General features: G+C 43.2%; 1 protein-coding gene across 1 annotated transcript; it reads right to left on the bottom strand.

The window, feature by feature from the left end:
- Positions 1-312: 312 nt before the first annotated feature.
- cdk7 (cyclin-dependent kinase 7) lies at positions 313-7,528 on the bottom strand. Its single transcript, XM_056419801.1, has 12 exons — positions 7,420-7,528; positions 7,153-7,212; positions 6,525-6,558; positions 6,371-6,438; positions 5,183-5,251; positions 3,569-3,679; positions 3,366-3,484; positions 2,166-2,265; positions 1,985-2,071; positions 1,746-1,895; positions 1,266-1,404; positions 313-671 (listed from the first exon to the last, which is right to left on the bottom strand). The coding sequence occupies exons 1-12, from the start codon at positions 7,483-7,485 to the stop codon at positions 643-645; spliced, it is 1,032 nt and encodes a 343-aa protein (XP_056275776.1). The 5' UTR covers positions 7,486-7,528; the 3' UTR covers positions 313-642.
- Between the last annotated feature and the right edge of the window lie 3,568 nt (positions 7,529-11,096).

Raw genomic sequence — 11,096 nt, 5'->3', positions numbered from 1 at the left:
GGGTACCCTAACATGTATTGTTTTCCAGAAAGCCACATAACCAAATATTAAAAACCCTTTCAGGGATCTTATTCCGTTCTATTTGACAGCGGCTAGTCGAGGATTTGCGTGGCCAGACTGAAAAAAGAATAAGAATGCGTCTCTGGTATTGTTCAGGGGGCGGGGCCAAACGTGGAGGCGGGCCTTAGTTTGGGGACCACTGGTGTCGATGCTGTGAGTTCTTCAAACATGACATCAGGTGGACGGTGTGGAGGAACACTCACAACCACGCCTTCACATCACGGAGGACAAACACTTTGAAATAAATCAGTCTTGCTTGTTTGGTTGATCTTATTTTTCAGTCACATAAATATACAGATTACAACAGGCTGCCAGAGCATCATTGTTACAATGAAGGAGGAGCAGACGCTTTGGACCTGCTGTCGGCGGGTGTGGTGCTGCAGACAGAAGGCACAGCTCAACTGAATCAACAGCCACGACCTCGAAATGTCCCAACGTCCAGCACACCTGAGCCCTTTCTCTCTGCGCTGGACTTCTTTGGGTTTTTCATTCCAGTGGATGATCCTGAGCAACGCGGGAAGGCGGAGCCACAAAATGGCGAGAAGAAGAAGGAGATCATCGGATTATTGAGGCCCCGTGTGGTCAGAAAATGAGCTTCTTCTTCATCACAGCTGAAAAGAATACAAAGATTGTCGTTATAAAACACTTCAGAACAAAACTGCCTCTACACGACAGGTGCAAGCAAAACAAGCCTAACGGGAATCTGCTGACATCTAAAGTTTCCTCCTACTTTAAGTTTGTGTAACTTCTCTCTGTAATATCCGGGAGCATCGCGCGGATAATCAACCCACACATGTTCCAACCCACAGAAGCGGGAGCTGGAAAAGCTTTGAACCTCCCAGGAACTCCAAGGCCCTCCTCCCGGGAAACCTACCCCACCACAATCCGCTAAACTCTACGTGCGTGTGTGTGTGTGTGTGTGTGTGTGTGTTCTCCTTTGCTATCCTCTGAACTCCTAACTGTAGTTGAGTGAGCAGCCAACACCCTCTGAATTGCTAGGTTCCATCAGGTGCTATTCTAGATGTTGGAATGTGGTGTGCAGAACTTTGAGAACAATTCACGAGGCTCACGTTTCACAACATGCTTGATGTAAGTTTGTTCTGGGAGGAAAGTCCCAACACGTTCAACTCTTTCTAAAGACGTCCATCATGTTGTAGCAGACACCGATTAAACCAAGAAACTGGGAGCTAATACGAGTCCATTACTTGTCTCTAGGCCCTCGATTTTCCTCTTGAGGCCGACGATCTCCTTCTCCCTCAGAGCCTCGGCGGGACCGTTGGGTCGGGGGAGCTGTGGACCCGGAGTGGGACCAGGTCGATTACTGAAGTACTTCATCTTCAGAGCCTGGAGAACAAGACACGAGCAGAAATCACGTCATCACCTGCGGCTCTTACGCTTTTCTTTCAGTTTCCAAAAGAGCGAGATAAATAGCATAATGTCGATCGTTTAAAATAAGTAGTTAAAGACATCTCACCATGCGTCCTCATGTGGATCAAACCCACCATTATGTAAATGTTTAACTTTCGACTGTTGGATTTTCTTGGAACACATGTTTTAATATCTCTCAACTTAACATGTCAAATGTTCCTTTTATATTTTAAGTCTTCTTGTCCACCCACAATCAACCAGTCACATTATTCCTGTGATGCGACTCTAAAAGCTGCGGAGCTTCGGTGGAGCATTACCTGTGTGGCCGTGGTCCTCGTCAGGGGGTTGAAGGTGTACAGGCCCTGGAGCAGCTCCAGCAAGTCGTCTCCAGCTGCACTAAATATATGTTCCAGCGGTGTGCCAGGAAATATTTTGAAGGACACATAATCAGGTAGACTATTCATCCCCTGCAGACAATATAGGAAAAAACAATTAGAAAAGAGGCTTCACTTGGGAGCAAAGCCAAAACATCCATCACTGGGGAACGGATACCAACAGGCCACGTCTCTTCTGTCGGGGTCCCGAGAGCCTCGAAGATCTTCGTCAGCTGGTCCAGATCTGAATCTCCAGCAAGGAACGGTATCTACATCAGATGAGACATGGGGCCACATGAGACGGGAACCACACAGCAGGCCTTGACCCTTCATGGATGGATCTCTGAGGTGAGGTTAGTGCACCCGAAGGAGTAACTCTGCCAGGATGCATCCCACCGCCCACATGTCGACGCCCACGCCGTACATCCTGGCACCAAACAGGAGTTCAGGGGAGCGGTACCACCTAGGAGACGGATCGAGACACAGAGTTCATACCGGCAAACTCAGGAGGGGGGGGGGGGGGGGGAGGGGCTAAATCATATTGTTTTTAGCGTACGGATAACATCCACCGTGTCTCACTGCAATCTCAACGCCAGCGGGTCAGTTACAAATTATAAAAATGAATGCAAATATGCAAAATAGGCTGTATATATATATATACAGCCTATTTTGCATATTTGTGTTTCTATTTTAATAATTATTTATTCATAATGATTAAAATTAAATAAATAATATTTAAAAGTCAAAACATTTGCATATTTGTGTTTTAATTGTTCCTTAATATTTCTCATCGCTGTCCGACATACACATCTTTAAAAATGTTGCCTCTTGAAAAAAGACTTTAATACAGGAAGAGGACCAATGGCTGATCAGCTTGAAGAGGACCAATGGCTGATCAGCTAGAGGGTGCAGCGTGACAGCAGCAGATGTAGCGGCTAACATACATCTCAACGCTGATTGGCCGAGACTCACACGTCCCGTCAAAGATATTTTATTGAGAAGATCACCACTTCACATTTTCTCAACGTCTCACTGCAATCTCAACGCCAGCGGGCCAGGTGACCCCCCCCCCCCCCAAAACAAAAACTCTTTGGATCTACAGGATTCACGGGGATGACCTATTTTGATTTAAAAACGTCGAATTTCGCCGAAAGGTGACAAGTTTGCAGGTATGAGAGTTACTTTGTACAACTCTTAAATTTAGGAAGCTACTCCATCCTAGCTCCACGGGTTTCATCTTCTCTGTGGAGAAGCCTTCAACACCTGGGAAACCCTGAGACTCGTTAGCCAATCGGGGACAGGAGACCGACGGGTCTCACAACGTGCCGTCACACGGCTCACCTTACCCGCGCGTCTGGAATTAAGATGAATTGAATCAACCAGTCTCAAATGTGTCTTCTAATGACATTACGGTAAGTTAATGAAGTTAAGCACATGAAGATTCGTTTATCTAAATTGATTTAGGTGAAGGAGATTTCCTCTGAGTGATCAAAAGAGACACGGTAACAGACAGATAAGTACAAGATCTGTATTACTAACGCAAGGTGGACAAGAAGCACCGACCTGGTAACCACTTGATGCGTGTAGACTCTGTTGGGGCTGCCGAACGCTTTGGCCAAACCAAAATCAGCCAACTTCAACACTCCATTGCCGTCTAACAGCAGATTATTGGGCTTCAGATCCTGCAAAAACAAAGCAGAACAGTGTACCGACTGTGTGTGTGTGTGTGTGTGTGTGTGTGTGAGAGAGAGATGAAGTGCTCTTACCCTGTGTAGGACCCAGTTTTGGTGCATGTACTCTAATCCCTGGAGGGTCATGAGGATGTAGGCTTTGATGTTGGCCGGAGTCAGGACGAGGCTGGTGTCTTTGATAATCACCTTAAAAAAACAAAGAGGCTTAAATAAAGTCAGATATCTGAGCTACACATTCTAAATCAGATTACTGGTATCAGAGCAGATTAGAGAACTGAAGAGGTGATCTGAGGACGGAGACAGACGCAGCACCAGACTCGACCTCTCAGCCAGACCCTCCATCCGTCCTCCAGCTCCACAATCACCGACTTCACTCTCCTGCTCCTTCATTTTATTAGTCAGAGAAACATCCAACATGTGTAGTGGATAAGCTCACGCAGCCAAATGTAACCTAGTGGCCTAATAATAGTCTTCCAGCACGGGGAGAAGACGAGCATCATATTCCATCCGTGTGTCCGTCTGCTGCCTGGAAGACACTAATGGCTTCAGCTCACTGGGAGAGCCAAGAGGAGAGTGTTATTGATTTTTTTTATAAGCGTATTTATCTTGTTTTGCATGGTTCTATTAGTCTGATCTGTTGGTGGTGGGCGCCCATCTGGAGCCTCGAATGCCAAAACACACCAGCAACACGAACGCCTCGGCGACCTTGCAGAATCACGTCAAGGTCAAACGGGAGATCTGACGCCGCCAACTCGCTCAACCCGTCAGCGCTACTCCGTCTCGCCGTGACTCCCCTCAGTTACCACCTCGTCGCGCATTCACAGATTGAAAGCTGAACATGGAATCAGATTAATTACGACCCGAGTCGCCACACACCCAAAGTAGATATTTGTGGGGGAAAGAAATCACTAATGAAACCCAGCTTTTAAACGCTCTCTCCCTGATCTCAAGTAAGGGGAAGGTAATAAAGACGGAAATGTCCATCTGGTGGCCCACTAATGAAATGCACAGTTATTTGTATGAGTGTTGTAAAGTCTCCACACAGAGTAGAGAGAACCATGAGCTGTGGGTCTCACTCTGTGAACAGACCGGGGTCATTCCTTGGTGTGCATGGAAACGTCAGGCTCGACTTAAACATGGCTTATATAACTCTGCAGAACAAAATCTAACAAATAAATACATTTACATAGATTAGCTGAATTGTTATTTATTATATAAAGAATAGATTGTATACCAGGAACATGGTAAACAATCCTTAAAGTTAACAGAAATTACAATGTAAGTGCACATATCTCCAATGCTGCAACACCTTGGTCAAAAGGTAAACAGGAATACGAATGTACAGTATAGAATAATACGTAAAATATTAAAGCTCTATTGGTTTTCCCCTCGTTAACATGGCAGATACTGAGTCAGTATCTGCCATGTTAACGAGGGGAAAACCAATAGAGCTTTAATATTTTACGTCTTGGCTAATATCTTTCCAGAAACAATAAGTACCCTGACTGTTTGAGATCTAAAAGGTTTCAGGAAAGGAATTCTTTTTTGAACTGATCACAAGTTCAACATTTCATTTAACATAATCAAAATGAGAAGGTTACGGTCCGGGTCTGCATAATAGTGTTCCGTGTCATTCCGCTCTATCTCTTGAAAGACACAGAGACTTTGTGAAGAGGCAGCAGCGCTCACCTCCAGGTCCGTCTCCATGAAGTCAAACACCAGGCTGATGTTGGATTTGTGTCCGAAGGCATCGAGCAGCTAAAAGCACACGGAACAGGACATGATAATGTAGGTTAGGAGGAGATATATAAATATATATATATTTCTTTATTCCAGACTCATGGGTCCATAAAACAACAAATACCACATCAATATATAAAATACAACACGAGGACACAGGTCCAAGCATTGAAGCTAAAAAGTCACTCGTGGTTAAAAAACAACAAAAAACACCATTGTTTGTTCCATTGCTTCCAGAAACGAGACAAACACCTGGTATCACTCAGTGGGTCAGCCAAGGCTCTTAGAACTAAATTCTCTGAGACACTCAGTTGACATTTAAATTTATATACAAAATTCCTCAAAATGGCATGAAAAGTGGGAACGTTCCGGCTCACAAACATCTGACTTGCACTTATCCATCTCGGAAGCTTGAGCAAGATCCTGAAAGCATCATTTCTGTTGTAGTCGAATTATGGAATAATGTTGAGATGGATGCAAGAATGGTGAACTCCTTTTTGGTATTCAAGGGAATTATTTATAAAACAATTCTTGAGAGTTATAAATGTGATTGAAATGTATTTATATGGAAGATATGTGTGGAAGTGTATATATATATATATATATACATACATATATGTGTGTATGTATGTATGTATATATATTTTTTCTTTCTTTTTTCCCCTTAATTTTATAAATATTTTCTGATTTAATTTATATTAATTTAGGATAGGAATATATAAGCATTTTTTGCTTCTACCTATTCAGTCTTTCTGGTTTGTATATTATATATAATAATATTGTATTTAATTTGATTGACGGAATAAATACAATACAATTAAATGCCACTTGAATCTTTTTCATTGTTCCTTCTGTGTAACCACCACAGGTGAGCTGATACAGAGGAGCACAGTTGGCTCGAAACGGAGCAGTTTTAACATCTTCTGGACACATATGAAATGTACGTGCCGGCATATTGGCTCGTGCATAAAGTTTGCACATCGTCATCGTCACTGAGGTCGTTCCTGATGAGACCCAAATATCTGACTTTCTGCACCTCAATACTCACAACATGGTAATTTCCCCTCACAAGTAATACCAGTCACATATCAAGACAAATAGATGTTCTACATGTGGACATAATGACCGTGGACCCACCCCGATGATATTTGAATGATGTAGTTCCTGCAGGAGTTTGATCTCTCGAAGAGCGGTCCTATTAATACCTGTGGGTGAGACGTCATTACGTGGCGCTGAGCTGCACTTTGTGGTTAACACAGAAACAATGTGCGAACAGTCTGAATTTAATTACCATCTTTAGCCTCCGTTCTGTGGCCAACCTTAATCTGCCAGGGGAAACAAAGTCAGGGTTCTTACACATGTTGACCAGTGGATCTCCAGGACTTTAAACCAGATGTCCAGGACCAAACTGAAATCTCGGTATAAACATGAAGCATGTTGCGTATCGAGAGCGCACGCCGGCTTATATTTTGAGCGTCTTTCTTTAAAAAACATATTAATTATTTCTAACTCTGCATAAATGAACACGTGATTATAATACGTTTACATGACTTTTCCAAAACGTTTATGATTTAAGTTTTCTCCATGACTTTTCCAGGCCTGGAATTGACCATTTTAAAATTCCATGACTTTTCCAGGTTTTCCATCACGTACGAACCCTGTGAGGAGGATCTAAACATAATATCAACAGATCACGTATGTGTACACATTGTAAAGCCCTCAGGCTCATTTGTGATAACACATTTCCATGACTTTTCCAAAACTTTTATGATTTAAGTTTTTTTCCCAGGCATGGAAATGATCATTTAAAAACATGCCATGACTTGTCGAGGTTTCCCATGACGTCCGGACCGGCTGTGTTCTGCAGAGCCCACATGCGACCAGAGGTCGACACGCAGACTTACATTCAGTGCGTTTACCTTTTTAATGGCCACGATGGTATCTGTGGTTTTGTCCCTGGCTTTGTACACTGTGGCGAACTGGAGAAGAGGAGCAGAGAGATGAGTACAGAACCAGAACCAGCACCAGCACCGACGCCGCCGCCGCACAATGGACCACACGGCTTTGTTGACATGAACAACGAGCTAACGCTAGCTAGCGCCGCTCGCAGCGCGAGACAGAGCGCGCGAGGGGGAGAAGGGAGACGCGCGTGAAGACCGACAGGTGGGATTCGGGACTCTTCCTACCTGACCCTCTCCCAGGAAGTCCAGTTTCTCGTATCGTTTGTTTCTGGATTTAACGTCAAGCGCCATGTTGCCAAACTGTCACTTCACGAGGGCACTTCCTGCCCACTTAAAGGTCCGCGGCTTCTGCTTCCGGGTTAAGGAGGGTTGTATTGAGCACCAGCGCCACCTAGCGGTGACACGGAGAACACGAGGTCACCTTAATGCGGTCCGATGTGTTTGTATTTCATTCGGAGGAATAGAGTGAATCGTCTTCATACTATGTTGCAATTGTTTATCTCATTATGTTTATCCCAACATTTTTATTGTTATTAACATGACTTTATTATGATGGTAACATGGAACTTCTACTATTGCTACAAATACAAATAATAATACAAATAATAATAATAATAATCATACAAATAATATTACAAATAATACAAATAATAATGATACAAATAATATTACAACTACTACTGCTACTAATAATAATGATACAAATAATATTACTACTACTACTACTACTACTACTACTGCTACTAATAATAATAATAATAATATAATAATAATAACAATAATAATCAAAGTAATAAGTTCTATACGATTTTTTCTTCCCCCTGCTCATTTTCTGTCATGGAATGGGTGAAGACTTGTTTAGCAGGTTTATAATATAATACATATTTTATACAGGGTTTCTTTATACGACAAATACAAATATTAATACTGTGATTTTAAAACAGTAACACAAATCATAGTGAACATAGTGACGTCTGTTTTTCTAATTAATAACTAATCTCAACTCCGATCGTATCTGTTCTCATAATCCTGTAACATTTCACAGTTATGATGCAATCTGCAGTACGGCTATGTCTCAGACAGTTTGCCTTTTTTTGACATTCGTCTCCTGGGAGTCTCTTCTGTCAGTTAGGAAGGTTGTGATCATGCACCGCTGAACACATCTCTACATCCTATCTCCATACATAGTAGATACCCTCACATCCCATAGGATTAGGCACGGCGCCTCTCCTTTGACCCCCCCTGCCTCACACACACACACACACACACACACACACACACACATGAACCCTTTCTCTCTCTCACTGACTTTCATTTTCATGTCGACTTTGACAAGAGGAGTGTGAAGGATCAGCAGGCCTAATACACCCCTCAGTCTTCCCTCAGATGCATACACATTCACATCCTGACAGCTCACACATGTGACTGACGGGACCGTATGTTCCCGTGCAGCCATGCAGAGAGGAGAAGACGAGAGAAGAGACTGAGCCGTTTAAATCTTTTCTGGCATTGTATGGTCAACCTTTAGAGATGCACAGGCGCTCAGAATGTGGAACAGAACTGTCCAGTGACGGACATAACTCAGACCCACTTACATCATTCGCTCTAAAACAAATGTGACATCTTGATATCCGCCTCTCATTCTTGTTATGATTTGAGGGCATTCTTGAGCTCGTCCCTCTCAGTCTCTCGCTGAGGCTGTGAATGAGGAGAGGCGCCGCTGAGTTATGGAGGAATAAGTGATTCTGGTGGCGTTTACACCGGTTTTCACAGTAAATCTCATGATAGCAGTAACATTGTACACGGTAACTCACTCTGGTTATATGTCACATTAGCAGATGGCGATGCTGTTGAGCTGGTATGTGTGCGCCCACGTGTGTGTGTGTGTGTGTGTGTGTGTGTTCAGGCCTACCTCTGTTTGGGAGGAGAGTGAAACCACAGGGCTGTTTATCAAACTCATAGGAAGTGGGTTTTGTTGAGCGAGGACGTGTCGCGCCACCACATCCTGTTGCTGGGAGGCAGCTTCAGACGGGACAGCGCTCACACAATGTACAGTACACAATACATGCCGTACTGGTGTCTGTTGTGTGTTTGTGTGTGTTTGTGTGTGCCTGTGGTGTGTGGCCACTTCTTTCAACACTGGCTAGCCAAGATAATCTGGCCAGTTGTCTTCAACAGAGTCAAGAGGAGGCCTTCAGTTGGTCCCTCACAGTTAACCCTTTGCATCGCACATCACATCACGATGCAGGAAACTACATCGGAAAACACCGAGTCAAAAGCTTCAGTTTGCCAGGAGAACATTTACAAATATTTACAGAGTTTGGAATATTGCACATTGACCTCCTCTTTCTGTGTTAGTTGGTCATATAATGTCCATAGGACCTTTTAGTCAGATTACATGCCCTCTATTAGGTCACTGTATATCGTAAAAGATAAGGTTAAAAGGAATTTGGGTGCACTGATTGAATGTGTAGGTGAAAAGATTAGTCAGCGCCCCGTATCGGACACCTGCGGGACGTCTCAGGGAGGCGGCAGCGCTCTTTCATCGAGGGAGTTTTCCTCTTTGTGTGTTTCTGACTCTCATGGACCCACACACACACACACACACACACACACACACACACACACACACACACACACACACACACACACATGCAGCTGCATCTGACCACATTAAGAGTTATAACTCAACAGGATGTGTCGGGTGGATGTTGACGTGTGAAGGTTCACACAAGTCGTGACAAACAACATCTGTACCTGAGAACTAATTATTCGTTATCCGTGTGTATGCATAACGCTTTTATTCTTAACCCTCCTGTGACCTTCAAATAAACCAACATCTTATACTCTCAAGGTCAGTTGGACTGCAGCTATTTAAACCTTGAGAAAATTATTCTAATTCCAATTAGTTCCCGTGTTTAAGTGTCAGGGTCGTAATGTGTGTTTGTTGATACCTAAATAGCCCTTAAATAAAATAGTGTGTAGAAGGCCGCTGTGTAAACGTGTACATGTTTGCCCCTCCCCCGCCTCATGTGTGACCTGTCTGTGGTTTGCTGGTTGTGTTCGGGCCCAAAACCTTTTTGAAGATTTTAAAAATGGCATGTTATAGTTATAGTGACTTCAATATCATCCAAAACAACCCAAACCTATAAAATAGGTCCATAACATGTTGATATTTCAGCCTGAACACCGATGTGCACGAGTGTGTTCAGGTCATAACCTTCGCATTGAAAATGCGGAAGGTTATGTTTTGATCGCCGTGTATTTATTTATTTATTTATTTATTTGTATGCGTGTTATTCGCGTAACAAAAAAAGTTGTAAACCGAATCGCATGAAATTTGGTGGGATGATTGGTTATTATCCGGGGACCATTTGATTAGACTTTGGGATCGATCGGGTCAAAGGTCAAGGTCATGAAAAGGTCAACATCTTCTTTTTACCATAGCGCGGTCAATTTTTATCCAATTGGCAACTAATGCCAACATGTTCATAATTCAATGCCCAATCTTGTGATATGCGAAGGTATGCGCTCTACCGAGTGCCCGTTGTAGTTAAAACATGTAATCATGTTCATTTAATGTTCACCCACTTGTCCTCTTTAAATAAGGAAAAGTCGTGGAATATGAAACAAAAAACATGACGTCAATCATATATTTTGAGACTTTAAACATCGAATGAGGTCAAATTGACCTCAAGTTAACGGGAGGGTTAATATGTTGTTTTCCTTCGTAAAGCATCTTAACCCAAGATTCAACCCGAATGCATCTAACTTATGACTCACAGTCCACAGCATTATTCTTCACTTTGCTCATTCCATTCCGTGACGAGACGATCCGAAAGCAGAAGGACCAACAGAAGGACGACCGTTATTGTGCATCAGACGGATGCTGTCGGCCCCGG

This window comes from Pseudoliparis swirei, chromosome 7 (assembly GCF_029220125.1).
Source record: "Pseudoliparis swirei isolate HS2019 ecotype Mariana Trench chromosome 7, NWPU_hadal_v1, whole genome shotgun sequence".
Taxonomy (NCBI): domain Eukaryota; kingdom Metazoa; phylum Chordata; class Actinopteri; order Perciformes; family Liparidae; genus Pseudoliparis; species Pseudoliparis swirei.
This window is presented reverse-complemented; position numbering and strand designations above follow the sequence as displayed.

Coding starts and splice junctions, on each gene's coding strand:
- cdk7 (XM_056419801.1), bottom strand. CDS start 7,485: ATGGCGCTTGACGTTAAATCCAGAAACAAACGATACGAGAAACTGGAC. Junction 7,213..7,419: donor ACTTCCTGGGAGAGGGTCAG/GTAGGAAGAGTC, acceptor CCTCTTCTCCAG/TTCGCCACAGTGTACAAAGC. Junction 5,252..6,370: donor ATCATTCAAATATCATCGGG/GTGGGTCCACGG, acceptor GTGTGCTTTTAG/CTGCTCGATGCCTTCGGACA.